Source organism: Lycium barbarum, chromosome 3 (genome assembly GCF_019175385.1).
Source record: "Lycium barbarum isolate Lr01 chromosome 3, ASM1917538v2, whole genome shotgun sequence".
NCBI lineage: Eukaryota > Viridiplantae > Streptophyta > Magnoliopsida > Solanales > Solanaceae > Lycium > Lycium barbarum.
In genome coordinates this window covers 119,626,953-119,644,449 of record NC_083339.1, presented here as the reverse complement: position 1 = coordinate 119,644,449, position 17,497 = coordinate 119,626,953, and the positions used below count along the sequence as shown (strand labels likewise).

The 17,497-nt window shown below is 36.0% G+C and overlaps 1 protein-coding gene across 1 annotated transcript; it reads right to left on the bottom strand.

The window, feature by feature from the left end:
- Nucleotides 1-12,263: 12,263 nt before the first annotated feature.
- On the bottom strand, nucleotides 12,264-14,604 carry LOC132632057 (rust resistance kinase Lr10-like). Its single transcript, XM_060347851.1, has 2 exons — nucleotides 13,781-14,604; nucleotides 12,264-13,589 (listed from the first exon to the last, which is right to left on the bottom strand). Exons 1-2 carry the CDS (start codon nucleotides 14,526-14,528, stop codon nucleotides 12,433-12,435), a joined length of 1,905 nt encoding a protein of 634 aa, XP_060203834.1. The 5' UTR covers nucleotides 14,529-14,604; the 3' UTR covers nucleotides 12,264-12,432.
- Nucleotides 14,605-17,497: the final 2,893 nt, after the last annotated feature.

The following is a 17,497-nucleotide window of genomic DNA, read 5'->3' as shown; positions in this document are numbered from 1 at the left end:
TCCCAGGTGAATCTGAAGGATGAAGATGATATGGGTGATTCATGTCAATAGTGACAGCATTTTCTCCTTCTTTGGATGCTGCAGGGGTGATGCCTGTTTCAGCCATCTTAGCTGAGGCCAGAAAATGATGTGTGAATTTGCAAGATTGGATCGAGCTTTCACTGCTCTGATACCATGAAAGAACTTGAAAAGATTGATGAAATTTTCTGTGTATTATTCATTAGGCATTGCTCCTATTTTATACAAAACTGTACATCCAAATAAAATAAAGAAACAAATGGAAAAATGTATGTACTATGTACACTTGTCCTATTTCTATTTATCCAACATATCAAAATGTGTAACCAACTAATATTCCATTTATGTTCATCATTTGTGTAAAGCTGTCCAGAACTGTCCAAAATAAACAACTGTAGCATTAATCCAACGTTTGATATTTCATCCATCAATATTGAGTTGGAGGGTCAAGATGCTTCCACGTGTCTGTGTTGATTGTTGTCATTTTCAGTCAAAGTAAATTTGTCTGAACTAAACACTTTTACTTGCCTCTTTTTGGTCACTTTTACTTTGCCTTTTTCTTGGTCATGTGCTTCTTTATTTTTATTGTCTCTTTCTTCTCTTTCTTCCTTGCTTTAATCGACATATCCATGGCAGATGTTGTTGATGCAGAATCAACATCCTTTCCTTCAATAATTAATAACTCTCTCATAACGTTGAGAAAGTTCCAAGTATATTGTTTTAACAGTAAATTACTACTCTTATTTCTGACCAAAAACGATTCATGATTAATTATTTGAATAGCAAAATAATCATAGGAGCAACAAGTAACGCTTTTAAGAACAATCACATATCCTTGAGAAAATTCCAAGTATATGTTGTGATAATAAATTACTACTCTTATTTCTGACCCAAAAAAAAAAAAAAACTCTTGTTCCGTTGACATATTTACGATATTGACATCCTTTATCATAACAATTAACAATGTCGGCTATTTACTCTTAGTCATGCATTTAAAACAAGACTTCTTTAACATATACTACTACCATTTTACAAGCCAAGACAATGTTTTATACCATGGAATTGCAAAAAATCATTTGTCTGTTTCTTTTCTTGTATAATTACTTGATAGGAACTATAGCTGTTCCAGTAGAGCGGCATTTCACCGAACAGGTGGATCTTAGTAATGATATTCGGCTCGCAAGGGTTAATGCGAGTCAAGTGGTGGACGATGTGTTATGATGAACACCAATGCTGGAGGAGAACTCATTTGTGACTATTTCCGTGCCCCAAACAACCGTGCGAAAACGCGGTAATATCCCAAACATCAATTAATCCTTTTCTTTACTTTTGAAGTTTCCTCTATTTCTTTGCGAGGTTTTTCTAGAGATTATGCTTTCCTCACTTCTCATAACAATACTTAAAGAACCTCTAAACACGCCACTTTATTCAGATTTCTCTTAAGCTATAGTTGGTCCTAATTCCTCTCCGTATTTGACGTTTTACTAATCGGTGTAACTGATCCTAACTACCCCTATACTTAGTTTTTGTGTAATCTCAAATGACGTTTGGCGCATGAGAGTATAAAATGATAGTCAATCATATTAATATGATGTGTGAAAAAATAAATTAAAATATCATTTTCTTTTATATTTAGCCATTACGATGGTTATTTCTTTATCTCCTTCCATATATCTTCTCTATTCCTCCATTAAAATACAACTACTGATTTTTTTATTCTTTTAGTAGTTTTCTTTTGATGGGGTAACAATCATAGAAAAATCAAGTATGAAAGGATAGTTTTGGACTAGTTACTGATTGATGGGTAACTATTATAATTAAAAAAAAAAAAAACAAGTACACAGAGGTAATTAGGACGAAGTATAGTTTAAAAAGATTTGAATAAAGCACGCCAAAATTTAACAGAGTCTTTAAATATTCTATCATTTTAATATAAGTCATCACTAGTCTGCTTATATATGTGCCGCTTTCCTAATTAGAAAATAGGACAATGCCCCTTCTCCCAAAGTTACAGGGTCATTTTGCCGGGAGCGGTTATAGACTATATCTAAATTAGCTTGTGTTTTATTGGAGTCTTTCACGAGTAAAGTTAAAGGTATGTTGATAGCAACATCGACATACCTTTTAATTGTGATATTAAGCTGACCTGAACTATCTATAGTCATCTATTTACTGGCTTGCACTCAATAGTCAATTAATTAATTCATTTTTTCACTTTCTATTGTAGGCTTGTTAGTTTTGTCATTATTTTAACGTGATAAAAAATAGTTTCGTGATTTTATTATTACTCCCTCCCCCCAATTTAAGTGTCTTAGTTTGAATAAACACGGAGTTTAAGAAATAAAGAGAGACTTTTGAATCTTGTGGTCATAAATTAAAGATGTGTATAATGTACTAAATTTTCCTATGAATCTTGTGGTTATAAACTTATCATGTAGAATGTTTGAATTGTCAACTTACTAAAAATAGAAAGAAACACATTTTTCCGGATAAACCAAAAAAAAAAGTAGGACACTTAAATTGAAAAGGAGGGACTATAATAGTAAATTTGAGTTTCTTTTGATGCTACAAATTTTTTTTTATGACTTTACAATTTAAGTAAATAAAATTCTGCGACCATACTTGAAATTAATTTGGTTTTTCTTTCCTATGAACTTCCTCATCTTCTTTCTACTAGTAACTTTTTTTTTTTATTTGTATAGGAGGCATTTTTTTATACGAAAATTGGATAACTGAAATTTGAGGCTTTCCCCTTTTATTGTTGAGAGAGGAAGTGCCTCACTTCTCTCTTTCATGAACACTGAACCTCGAACTCTAAATTTTGAACCCTGGCCAAACAAAGGTTTCAAATGATTATCCCATAGGACAAAATTTAATGTTTCGTCTCATTAAAAAAGGGATTTAGGCTTAATTAAAGGTTTGTATTTGAACTGTCTTAGTAGTCAGTATCAGTGTTTTAAATAACGTTTTCAGGGCTAGTCCAGGGCAAGGCGTACCAAAAACGCCCTGAGGCGTACAAGTAGGGCATATGACTCGTGGGGTGTAAGTCCGAACCTTTCGAGTGTTCGTGTAGGCGTAAGCCCCAACCTTTTAGGCGTTTATTAATTTGGGGCGTAAGCCCCAAGAACTTTTCCAAATTTGAGCTAAAATTGTTTAATAATTTTTTAAAAAAGTTAAATATTCAAAAGTTAACTCATAGTAAATTCTCAAAATAAAAATCTCAAAATGTCAAAAGTTTTTTCTAATTGTTTATCCTAATTTCGTAATCTTTTCTCCTTATTGTTTATAGAGTAACAGATTCACTTTATACATTTGTATGCAAAGTGCAAACTACAAAGCAAAGAGTTTTGTACTCCAATTCTTATAGCATGTTTGACCAAGCTTATTTTCTCCCAAAAGTTTTTTTTTTTTTTTTTTTTGCAATAACCATGAGGTGTTTGGTCAAGCTTTTGGAGAAAAATAAGTACTTTTGGGGAGTAGCAGAAACAGTTTTTCAGAAGCTAAAAAAAATAGCTTTTCCCCAAAAGCAGATGCAGAAGAAGAAGCAGAAGTAGTTTTTATTTTTTGTGTTGGCAATAATACCCTTAGTAAAAGAAGTTATATATACCACAATAACCCTACTTAAACCTAATAATAACATGTGATTTTTGGGATGATTCTTTTTCCATATATTTGTGGACTGACGTTTGATATATTTAATTACGTTGAATGAATTAAGTAAATTTTATTTTATTTTCATATTACTTAAATAAAAATGAAAGTTTAATCACAGTCTTTCATAATAAATATTTAACGTATTTATCAACTTAATAATACTATTCTTATTAAGTAAATCTATTCATGTCCTTATTCGTAATTTGACATTTAAAAGTACTTTTGAAAATTTTGGTCAAACACAAATTACTGTATAAAAGTGCTTTTTAGATTGATTGGGTCAAACACAAACTGCTTCTCACCAAAAGTATTTTTTTGAAAAGTACTTCTGAAAAAAATATTTTTCAAAATAAGCAGATTTTAGAAGTTTGGCCAAACAGGCTATTACTATGCTTCCATTCTTGCATTTTCCTTCTTTATGCTATCTTTTCTTCAAGATTCTTTTAGCATTGTTCAATTTATCCTTTTTTAAGATAGTTTTAGAATTTCTTTCATATCCCTCTAGTTTAGATAATATTTTGAAGACTCTATTCTAGCTATTTGTATTTTAATGAGTATTAATTGGTTATCTAGTTTTAGTTTTTGAAACAATAACTTTATATTGTTTTCATTTTATCTTTGAATTATTAGAATATAGTATCACTTTTACGATTTTAATTATGTTTTATCATAGTCATGTTATTTACGTGGCTATAAACACTCATTAAATAGAAAATTAAAATTACATTATTTCATAGTAAATGTAACAATCTTTTTAAAACAGACTAAAAAGAAAAAGATAATACGTAAATTGGGATACTAGGAGGATATAATTCTTTCCCTTGCATTATATGTTCTGTTAAAGTTTGACTTAGGAATTGGAGCATTATATAATATGGGTTTGAGTGAGTCAGCAGTCGCACATACGCAATCACGGAGCCGTTCTTCTACGTTATAAGGACATGCGTGGAATGTGATTTATGTTTCTTTTTTGACAGGGAAAGTGACAAAGAAATAGGTTGAACAAGAAAAAAGAACAATAAAGAAAAGAAGAGTGAATTCAAAGCAAAGCCCCCATTATTCATACCCTTTAAAAAAAAAAAAAAACTATGGAATGAGGCTAGTTCGTGCGTCTCTTAATATTCAACTAAATACTTGCTACTTCTAACTAGCATATATGTATTGAATAACTTTGTGTGCCAAAACTGAGGTAGATAGAAATAAATAAAAAATTAATCATCTTTTATTTGCTTTTCTTCTGCTCTTGTATTTTAGGTTAGACCAATTTATTAATTGAATTTGACTTGAATATTTTGCAGGGTTACCTAAAGGCACGCAGTACGCTATAAATGTGGGAGCTGGGGCACCGGCAATGTTATTCCTGGTTGGGCTCTATTTTGTGTATGTAGAAGGATAACGTCTTGCAGGAGGAGAGCCCAACCAGTACTAGAACTAGGAGCCACCGTGGCACCACAGCCCATTGCATTAGTGGGCCTAGATGGGCCCACGATAGAATCCTATCCCAAAACTATATTGCAAAACTTACACAAATAACTATCTTTTAATAGTTTCTAACTAGTTATAGCTACAAGTTGAAGATTTATAATTCGTAGCTGCTTTTGGCTGTATTTCAGTTGTATCTCGCATTTTTGAAATATAGTGAAATACAGCAAAATACAAAACACGTTAGAGTAAATTTAGGCTCTGTTTTTGGAACATATTTTTAAAAAAAAATTATGAGAGAAAAAATAGGCTATATTTTTTTAACATAATATTTTTTTTCCTTTTTAAATAGTAAGTCAAATTAAACCAACCATACAACAACAACAACAACAACAACCCAGTGAAATCCCACAACGTGGGGTCTGGGGAGGGTAGAGTGTACGCAGACCTTACTCCTACCAAGGTAGGATGGCTGTTTCCGAGAGACCCTCGACTCAATAAAAACATAACAAGAGGTCAGATACGGCTAAGAAATTCAAAGCGATATGGAAATGAAGTAACGCAAGCGACACAGATAACATAGAATAATCAAAGCACAGGAAATAACAGATAATAGCATAATAGCATAAATTAGAGCACAAGAAATTATACTACGATAATGCGACTATTAATAAGGCAGGGTAATGAGACTATCTACTAGCCTTCTACCCTAATATGGGTCCTCCAAACCCTCCTATCTAAGGTCATGTCCTCGGTAAGCTGTAACTGCGCCATGTCGTGTCTAATTACCTCTCCCCAATACTTCTTTGGCCTACCCCTACCTCGTCTGAAACCATCCATGGCCAACCTCTCACACCTCCGCACTGGGGCATCCGTGTCTCTCCTCTTCACATGCCCAAACCATCTCAATCTCGCTTCTCGCATCTTGTCTTCCACCGAGGCCACTCCCACCTTGTCCCGAATATCCTCATTCCTAATCCTGTCACTCCTGGTGTGGCCACACATCCATCTCAACATTCTCATCTCAGCAACTTTCATCTTTTGAACGTGAGAAACCTTAACTGGCCAACACTCCGCCCCATACAACATAGTCGGTCTAACCACCACTTTGTAGAACTTTCCCTTAAGTTGTGGTGGCACCTTCTTGTCACATAGCACTCCGGAAGCAAGCCTCCATTTCATCCACCCTGCCCCAATACGATGTGTGACATCATCGTCAATCTCCCCGCTGCCTTGCATAATAGACCCAAGATACTTGAAACTACTTTTCTTCTGGATGACTTGGGTACCAAGCCTCACTTCCAAGCCGGCCTCCTGAGGTGCTTCACTAAACTTACACTCTAAGTACTCTGTCTTGGTCCTACTCAGCTTAAACCCTTTAGTCTCCAGAGTTTGTCTCCAATCCTCCAGCTTAGCGTTAACTCCGCTACGAGTCTCATCGATCAGGACTATGTCATCCGCGAAAAGCATACACCATGGCACCTCACCTTGAATTTGCCGCGTCAATCCATCCATCACCAAGGCAAATAAGAACGGACTAAGAGCTGATCCTTGATGCAACCCCATCACAACTGGAAAGTGCTCTGAGTCTCCTCCTACTGTCCTTACCCTGGTTTTGGCTCCCTCATACATGTCCTTGATCACCCTAATGTACGCCACAGGTACACCTTTAGCCTCCAAGCATCTCCATAGGATTTCTCTTGGGACTTTGTCGTAAGCCTTTTCTAGGTCAATGAATACCATGTGTAAGTCCCTTTTCCTCTCCCTATACTGCTCCACCAGTCTCCTCACAAGATGGATGGCTTCTGTAGTTGAGCGTCCCGGCATGAATCCGAACTGATTCTCTGAAATAGACACGCCTTTCCTCACCCTCATCTCCACCACCCTTTCCCACACTTTCATAGTATGGCTTAGTAGCTTGATACCTCTATAGTTGTTGCAACTCTGGATATCTCCCTTGTTCTTGTATAGAGGGACCATTACACTCGACCTCCATTCTTCAGGCATCATTGCCGTCTTAAAGATGACATTAAACAACCTAGTCAGCCACTCCAAACCTGTCGGGCCCGCACTCTTCCAAAATTCCCCAGGAATCTCGTCAGGTCCGGTCGTTCTTCCCCTGCGCATCCTACGAACAGCACCCTTAACCTCCTCAACCTTAATACTCCTGCAATACCCAAAATCTTGACGCCTTCCAGTATGTTCTAGATCTCCCAACACAATGTCTCTGTCCCCTTCTTCATTTAAGAGTTTGGAGAAGTATGACTGCCATCTCCGTCTAATGAGAGTCTCCTCTACCAATACTTTGCCATGCTCGTCCTTGATGCACTTCACTTGAACCACATCACGTGCCTTTCTCTCCCTCGCCTTGGCTAGCTTGAACAATTTTTGATCCCCTCCTTTCTCTTCTAGTTCAGCATAAAGGCGTTTAAAAGCTGCCGTTTTTGCCGTCGAAACCGCCAACTTCACCTCCTTCCTCGCCATCTTATAAAGTTCCCTATTCGTCCACTGCTCCACCTCATCCTTGCTTTCTATCAACTTCGCATACGCCACCTTCTTTGCTTCCACCTTCCCTTGAACTTCTCCATTCCACCACCAGTCCCCTCGATGCTGGCCACGACTACCTGTCGAGACCCCCAACACTTCCCTTGCTACCGCCCTAATGCAACTAGCCGTCCTATCCCACATACTTGTCGCATCCCCACTGCTATCCCAGGCGCCCATAACCTTCAATTTCTCTCCCATCTCCACGGCACTAGTCGTGGTCAAACTCCCCCATCTGATCCTAGGTCGGTCATCCACGACCCTCTTCTTCCTCGGCATCTTGATCCCTAGATCCATCACCAAGAGCTTATGTCGGGTTGTAAGATAGTTGATAAGTTGGTATTTTACCAACTTATTTCTTCTTTAATCTTAGATTGTTGCTATGTTTTGATTAAAAAAATAGTGCATTTAATGTCGTTTACTTCCATTTTATAGGTTTATGTGATTTAGAAGTGATCGGAAGAAACCAAGTCAAAAAGAGGCCAAATTGGACAAAAACTGCACAGTTTTGCAAAACTGTCAAAAGTGGACAGTTTTGCAAAAACGGGACAGAACTGCAAAAAACGGGCAGAACTGCAAAAACTGAAATTTGGGGCATATTTTGTCATTTTTGGAACTTGAAAAAATGAGGTAATTACAAAAGAAAGAGAAGGGAGCAATATGATTCATCTTTTGCCATTTTGCAAGCTTGGAGGCTAGGGTTTCTTTCACCTACACCATTGGAGGAGAAGATTGGAGTTCTTTAATGAGATAATTCTTAAACCTTTCTTCAATTCCTTGTTTTGTATTGTATATCTAAGTGTGTAGTATTTATTTTCTTCACTTGAATCTTGTTTATGGAAATATTCTATGATTAAAGTGTTGAATGAAACTCTTGTTTTGCTTATGTATTGAATGATTTTTATTGCTATTGAAGTGGGTCTTTGTTGATTTAATTAATCTCGTTCTTGAATGTTTCCAAAGGGATTAGCTAACCCTAGGACTCACCCATTTACTTAGATTGAGCTTGGAAAAGGAAATCTAGGTTGGGAAAGATTAATTAACAAGAATTTGGGTCATTAAACTCATCTAATAACTTGAGCTCGGAAGAGGATAGTTACTTGAGATTAAATTGATTGTGCCTAATATCACACTCTAAGGCTTGGAAAAGCTTAGAGTGAAATTCATTGATTTGGTTGGAAGACTTTCAATGGGATTTGAGAAATCATTATCTATTGACACAAACCCGCTCTTAGTTGTAAAATCATAAAATACGTTGGATCGTTACTTGAGTGTAATTTCCTATTATCCAAACTTGTGGCCATTGATCATTTTACTTGCTTTCTAGGTTAGTTTACATTTCCGCATTAGTCATAATTTTCTCAAAAACCCAAAATATTATCCATCGTTTGGCTTTAGCGTAGTTGGTGAAAGTTCCTTACTTTCTTAATCGCCTAGCATATTGTTCCCTGTGGGATCGACCCCGACTCATAGTTGGGTAAATATATTGCATACGACCGTGTACACTTTCTCTTTGAGGAGTGTATTTGGACGTTATCAATAGTCGCTCGGAATGACCTTACAGTCTTTGCACAGACCTTTATCGTCCTTCCTAAGGAGTAAAAAGTCAATTTGGGTCTTAGCCACTGAACTACGGAAGGTTACCAAGTGCTCCTCCTTCTTTGGGAAACTCGAATTGGCTATCACCAACCCGAAAGCTCTTGCAAAATCCAAAAGTGAGACTCCTCCTCCATTCCTGTCCCCGAAGCCAAAGCCTCCATGCACATCATCATAACCTCCCGAAATAGGCCCGATGTGCCCATTGAAATCACCTCCCACGAATAACTTCTCAGTAGGCGGTATGTCTCCCACTAATTCGTCCAAATCCTCCCAAAAGCGCCTCTTCTCCTCCTCGCCTAAGCCCGCTTGCGGCGCATAAGCACTAATAATGTTCAAAGTGAGTCCTTCAACGACCACTTTAATCGACATCATCCTATCAGTGGCTCTCCTAACCTCTACCACCTGGTCTCTTAAATCACTATCTACTAAAATGCCCACCCCATTTCTATACTTCGACCTACCAGAGAACCACAACTTATACCCGTCTACCTCTTTAGCTTTAGGACCTACCCATTTAGTCTCTTGGACACAAGCTATATTAATCTTCCTCTTCTTAAGAATCTTAACTAGCTCTATGGACTTTCCCGTTAACGTCCCAATGTTCCAAGACCCTACTCTCAACCTAGAGACTCCTTTAACCCACTTACCCCTCCTAACCCTCGCCCCCGTCCCCGAACGAGAACATGACCCTAGTCTACCATCACTAACCAAAGCCACGAAAATAAGTATGAACTAATAAATTATTCAAAGGTCTAAAGTCAGCAAAATATAACTACAAGTGTATAGACAAATAGTGAATATGGCAACCGGAGGTACCAACTCCAGTTGAACTAAACCTGGTTGTCGCCGGAAAACACTGTTCACGGTCGAGTACTGTTCACTGCCGGAAAAATGTTCACAAATACCTGAAAGGGAGAAGAGAATAGGAGGGAAAAAGAAGAAAAGAAAAATAAAAGAAAAAGGGAAAAGGAGAGAGAAAGAGGGGGCTGGCCGGAAAAACTCGCCGGAAAAACTCGCCGGCGATGGCGCAGCGGCGTACTGGCAGCGCCAGGAGCAGATTAGAAAAGGAAAAAAAAGGAGAAGAGAAGAAGAAGAAAAGGAAAGAGAGAAGAAAAGTAAATCTAGCCGGAAAAGTGGCCGGCGTTACCTGGTCGCCGGCGTCACCTGAACAGTGGTGACGTATGGTCGCCGGACGGAGTGGTGGGTGGGCAGATCTGGGAGAGAGCAGAGGAGAGAGAAAGTGCAGAGGAGAGAGTAACCATATTTCACACAAATCACTGAAGAGTAAAATTAGGCCCTATTTATGGAACAGTTTTTTTAAAAAAATTATGGGATTCAATTTAAACCTTCCCATAAATCACGCATAACGGTTATTCTTCCATAAAAGCTTACGAATCTCTCTCAACTTTTACCACTGAAAAATATACATTGAAATATAATGAAATATGGTTAATTTTTTAAGAAATATAAAGTTATAGTATGCGTATATACAATCGAATACAATGAAATATATCAGAAACTGTTTCATAAATTAGAAATACAAAATGCAAAAATACATTGAAATACAGCGAAATACAAAAGTCGTGAAAACAAAGTGTAGTAAAAATCGGCTCTATATTTGGAACATTCACTATATTTATACCAAAATAAGATAAATACATTGAAATACAACGAAATAATATACTGAAAATTAAATATATTGTTTGTTAATACACAGAAATACACTGAAATATACTGAAACGTTTTATCAAATACTTGGTGGGCATGAAGCTCCACAACTCTCATCAATGGTGTTCTCATGGGAAAGAAGCGAGTCCTCTCATATTGCTACAAAAAGGACGTTATCTGGAGATAAAGACTTTCAATTGGACTAGTTAGAGGCGTGGGATGACTTGAATGGATGTAAATTCTGATAGCTCATATCTACTATGTCCATCAACTATTTTGAACTCAAATTTACCTCAGACATTTCCCAACAATCTCTAGATCTTTCTATCTTCGATAGAAGTCCAGCAACTAGAACAACAAAAAGAGAAAGGTCTTGACACTTTTCTGCAATTATGTATCCAATTTCAATTAGTTCTTCCAAAGGACAACTTTCTTTTGGGAATATCTTCAACTGGAGCAATTCTCAACATTCTTCTTTTGAGAGGAATCGAGGGAGATGAACGTCATCGCGATTAACTTGTGAAGCCACGTCTTGGAGTCTGCTTGTGAAGAGAATTCTACTTCCATAATCTCCGTGTGCGCCAACAGAGACAGAAAGAGGGGTGAGGGAGAAAATAAATTTGATAGGTGAGAGAAAATCAATTTAAAAGACTAGGAGATGGAACGAAGAGAAAAAGAGGGGTGAGAGAGAAAATAGATTTGATAGGTGAGAGAAAAATATTTGGAAAAAAAAATTGTGGGTAAGTGGGAGAGAGTTACTTATTTTTAGGGAAATATACTACAGTCACAAAAATAAATTATAGATGGTAATTTGATAAATAATTAAGCTGTCAAATATAATTAAAAAAAGGTAGTTATTATTAATAAATAAGTCTTAGAGATAGTTATGAGCTGTTTGGGAGGTTGGGAGCCGACGTTTGCCCAAGCCCGATGATAATATCTGCCCAATATGCTTGGCCGAGTATCAGCCCAAAGAGACCTTGAGGACCATTCCTGAATGCCAACACTGTTTCCATGCGGACTGCATAGATGAATGGCTTCCATTAAACGCTTCTTGTCCAGTTTGCCGCAATTCCCCCGGGCCCAATCCATTATCCCTTAATGAAGCGCCTTAATCAAGTCTCATTTGAGTGTTATACTTCATCTTGTAATTACTGAAGGACTACAAGAAATGCACCTTAGTTTAGCGAATTGAAGTTGGTCTTGTATAATGGGGACTCCCAGTTATTGGGCACTATGTATGTATGAGGTGCTCACTCCTGGTTGTTGGCTTTTATCCATATGTAGTCATCCTCATTTTACATGCCAAATGGTCATATTGCAACTTGCAAGTCTCACTTGCTGTTTTGTGAGGTAAATTTGCTGTTTGAGAAATCAACTTTATTCAAAGTTTTATCAAGTACAGGTTACAACAACCAAATTGATACAAATATATACCAAGGACATACTAGCTAGTAGTGTTAATTATCTTTAATCTTCAGTCTAATACTGTTCTTTGTGGTAAAAACTATTATGCATCATATCTTCTCAATTCGAACTTGCAACAGTTTCAAAACTGCTTCCAAGATCACTGCTAAATTGCCTTCCATCTGCAGTAGTCCTCATGTTTGGCGAATTCATTGAACCGAATGGATTAGGGGGCATGATGGGAATGTCTTCTCCTTCTAGCATTTGAATCACAACTTTCATTGATGGCCTATCAGCTGGATACCATTGAATGCACCAAAGTCCTACAATTGCTAGTTTCTTGATTATGCTGCTCTCATCTTCATTCTCAATTTGGATTGTTATTTCTTCTCCTTTCTCCAGTTGTTTGTACATCCACTCCGGGTAGTAAATCTGACTGCTACTGTTCTCCTCATTTGCAGCATCATCAAATTTGTTCCTTCCACCAATCATATCAAGCAACAACATACCGAAACTATAAATATCTGCTTTATATGAAACATTTCCATAGCTCCTGGAGAAAACTTCAGGGGCAATATAGCCAATGGTGCCTCGAGCAGCAGTCATTGACACAGCACTTTGGTCCTTGGAGCACAACTTTGCCAGCCCAAAATCCGCAACTTTTGGATTGAAATCTTGGTCTAGCAAGATATTATGTGGTTTGATATCAAAGTGAACAATTCGTTGATTGCACCCTTGATGCAGATACTCGATTCCCTTCGCGATTCCTACAGCTATTTTTTGCATCTTCTCCCAACCTAGTGATGACCCTCTTCCATTCCCTGATGATATGATCTTTTGAAGCGTGTCGTTTGATAGATATTCATATACAAGAGCTCGTCTGTAACCATCAGCACAATATCCAACTAAGCGCACAACGTTTACATGGTGAATTCTACCTATGCTGCTCACTTCATTGATGAAGTCTTCCCCATCACCCTTCAAATTGTTAAGGACCTTAACCGCAACAAGAATTTCATTTGATAGCTTCCCTTTATATACTTTCCCATAGCCTCCTTGACCTACTTTATACTTGAATTGCTGTGTGATTTTCTTAATATCTGCATAATTGTATCTTGTAGGTCTCAGAGCTTTATAATCCTCCAAAAACCTCTCAATCCTTTTCTGATCCTCTTTCTTTAGTTTCAATTTTACAATCTTGTGGACTGCTAGAATGATCAACACAAAGGCAAACACGCTACCTAGTACAATTGCAACAACAATTCTCTTTGATGGCCCTGTAAAATGAACATTATTAGCTTGCAGTAATTGCTATTTGGAAAAAAGGTGCTAACAATCTTGATCTCTTAAGCCAATGTTTATCACTTCTATGTTAAGTTGCTGATTCTTATTCAGAGAATAGTTTGAAAGGTAAAAGGATGTGCCAATTTTAGAGACTGAAAAGGGAAAATCAATTCTAAAGATGTACCTTTGCTAGGATCTTTTGGAATGTCAACACATTCGGTTTCACTACCTGAACCATTAGATTTCAACTTGCAGTACTTCCCATCATCTTCACAATTCCCACAAAATGGTTCAGACCAATGCAGATAAATCTGTGTTTGACTATATTCTGATGGCCCAAAAAGTACCTCGTTTGGAACATCTGAAATGTTGTACATCTTTGTACAAGAAGACGGAAACTGAGAGATACTATAGTAAGAGCGAAAAGCAAGGACGTCATAATGAGGTCCACTAAGGCAGTTGATCCGATCAGAAGACGATGAGTACGTCTTGTTTGAGGAACAATTGAATAAAGTGAAGCCACCATATGCGTACTGATCAAAGGTAAACAGCGAAGCAGACGAGTTAACGCTTGAAATCTGCCTGGGAAGACACGAGGCATTGAGGTCTGATAATTTTATTTTCTGTGACTTGTAATCAATTTCCTGAACAGAAACATTAGCTGACATCGGAATGTCAATCTTGTTGATAGATGCCTGTACTGGAAATTGGAGTTTGAATTGAGTAACATTGTCTGAAGTACAAGATAGTTCGAAACCAGGGTGGCCGCAGTGAGTTGGCTGACGATTTTTCAGATAAAAAGGGAATCGAATAACCGGACCAAAGTCGCCACATCTTGTTGGCAAGCATTGATCTTGGTTTGTTACTAGTTGTCCTACAGCTACTCTCAAGAAAATTAGATGAAACAACAAGTGAATAAGCATATGAACCATTCTCCTCTTGGAAAGAGAAACAACAGTCTCTAACAATGGTTGCTGAGTTGCAAATTGCTTAGTTGCCAATTAAAAATCATTCAAAAGAGTGGTCCCTTTGCAATGAAAACTAATTGTGCTTAAAGGTCAACACGCTAGTTGTAGGATTTTTCAGTAGCTTTGACTTTTAAACATGGCGACTAAAATAGCACTTCCCCTAATTTATCTTGAAAATGTCATAATTCCACTCTATCATATTGAAAGTGGCGTGGCCCGTGGGCTGATTGGGCAAAGTTTTCCAATTAATAACAAAAAATTGCGCAGATTGCCCTTCTTTTGGGGTTGTGTTTAAATATTATCACTCATATTTGTGGTCTTTAAATTTTATCCTTCGCTCGAAAAATGATCTTATACTTGAAGTTCTGAATTCAAACCCCCCACTCAGGCATAAATTTAAAAAAAATAGCAAGGTAAGGCTTGGGTCTTGTGTATGCCGGATCCGGAATATACTTGTTAAGGAATAACTAAAGTTATGCCGGATTCGACATACTTATGCCTTATAGGCAAACTTTTAGTTAAACCTTAACTAAAGCTCATAAGACAGAATCTTTCCTTAAGACGTAGTTTAGTTATGCCTTATGGGGCAGACTTTTAGTTAAGGTATAATTAAAAGTATGTCCCATAAGGCATAACTTTTCCTTAAAACATAGATTTTGCCTTATAAGACAAACTTTTAGTTATGGCTTAAGAAAAATTTCGCCTTAATGGACATACTTTTAGTTATGCCTTATGGGGTAAACTTTTAATTAAGGCATAACTAAAAGTATGTCCATTAAGGCGAAATTTTTCTTAAGGCATAAACTTTGCCTTATAAGGCGGAACTTATAATTATGCATGATCCGGCATAATTTTAGTTATTTCTGATCCACGCATATTCATATACTTGTTCCATAACGGGCATAGTTTTAATTATTCCTTAAGAAGTGTATGCCGAGTCTGACATACACGCGTGTGATTTTTTTTAAAAAACTTATTCTTGAGTAGAGATTCGAACGCAGAATCTCATGATTTCTACGCGAAACTCGGGATTGCAATGCGAAGGGTAAAAATTAAAGACCTAACATTTTGAGGGGAAAAACTAAAGACCATCGCAAAGGAAGGGCAATTCGCATCCATTAGTAATCCACTTTTTTGTTTTCACGATGGTTCCTCTTAATTTAACAATGAATAATCCTGGGACAAACTCATACAAGTGAAATCCAGTCAAACTTCTTCATCTTTCTATAGTATTCAATTGAAGAAACTAAACTAAATAAATCATTTCACGAATATCTAGGGTCGTTCAATTTGAGTTGGTTTTACCCTAAAAAGAAATCAAACCAATTTAATTGATTTTTCAAAACAAATGATTGGTGTATATCACTAAACTAGCAATACATGCCCGTGCGATGCATATGCCGAATATGTCTATTCACTTTAATCAGCTAGTCTTTAAGGTTAGTATTTTGAAAATAACTTTTAAAAACGTTCTAATTGTTATTATATGTCGCAACTTATACAAAATGTATTTTAGGTACCATCACTATAGATATAATTTTAAAATGGAGTTTTAAAGTTAAAAACATATGATGAAATTAAGTCTTTGAGATGGGGAGAGTCAGATCTTTTTCTCATTGTCATGACAATGAAAGTTGTTCATCGATGTGAAAAAGAAAATTAGTAAGAATATGAGGGAAAATTAATATTTTGATTCTAGATTTTTTCTTGTAAATTCTTTAATATCTTTAATATTTCTATTTGTTGTATATATTGGATTTTTTAATAGAAAAAGTAATAAAATATTTTTCTTGAATTAATTAAAAATATATTATAATGTTTTATTAACAATTATAGATAAAATGAATTGTTACAAAGAAATTAAAATTTGAAAGATATATATATGTTATATCATAAATCACCAAATTTTAAATCCGAAATGAAAATATAAAGTGATACATTTTATAAATGTAAAGAAACAATAATCAGATAATGCAAAGGAGAGCAAAATAAGTAAAGTATTGACGAAGAAGGAAAATGGGGATAAAACTCACTCCCTCTCTTCACTTTTACTTGACCACGTTAAGATATCAAGAGAAAGAAATTTTTCGTCTTCTTATTTTACCCTTCACATTAATTACTCATTCTCAATTCATTTTCTGAAGCTATTGAGACTACACCTCAATAAATATGGAAATTATGATAAAATATATACTTCATTTATTAATTCTTAAAGAACATGAAAAGTCAAAAGTGGATAAGTGAAAGTGCACGGAGGGAATAAATATGTGTAGGAGAATTAAAATTGAAGTGCATACGTGTGTACATGAGAAAGGAATCAATACTCAATACTATGACATATGTCCAAGCGGGATAAAAAAGTAGTTAGTCAAAGTGTACAATTTATATAACTTTTGGTACAAATTTGCATTCGTCTTCTCTTTACGTTTAAAGTATTGACAAAGAAGAAAAATGGGGATAAAAGTCATTCCCTCTGTTTACTTTTACTTGTCCACGTTAACATATCAAGAGAGAGAAATTTTTGTTCTTATTGATAATTTTAACCTTCATATTAATTACTCATGAAATTTTTGTTCTTATTGTTAATTTTAACCTTCATATTAATTACTCATTTTCCAAGGCTATTGAGACTTACACCAATAAATATGAATATTACGGTAAAATATATACTCCCTCCATCTCATATTACTTGCCACTTTCTTTTTTTCACGCCACTTAAGACATCATAAATAAAAGATATATTTTACTATCTTACCCCTATCTATATCCAATAAATACATTCTAATCAAAATTAACTATTTTCAAGAACATTTACTACTAAGGGTAAAATGGAAAAGATTTAATTAATTTTATCTGGTTTTGTAAATGAACAAGTAATTTGGACATATATTTTTAGTAATGTGGCTAAGTAATATGGGACGGAGAGGGTAAGA

What these genes read in the sequence shown, in the direction of transcription:
- LOC132632057 (XM_060347851.1), bottom strand. Translation starts at nt 14,528, where the DNA reads ATGGTTCATATGCTTATTCACTTGTTGTTTCATCTAATTTTCTTGAGA. An exon ending in TCCAAAAGATCCTAGCAAAG is followed by an intron (nt 13,590 to 13,780) that starts GTACATCTTTAG and finishes TTCATTTTACAG; the next exon opens with GGCCATCAAAGAGAATTGTT.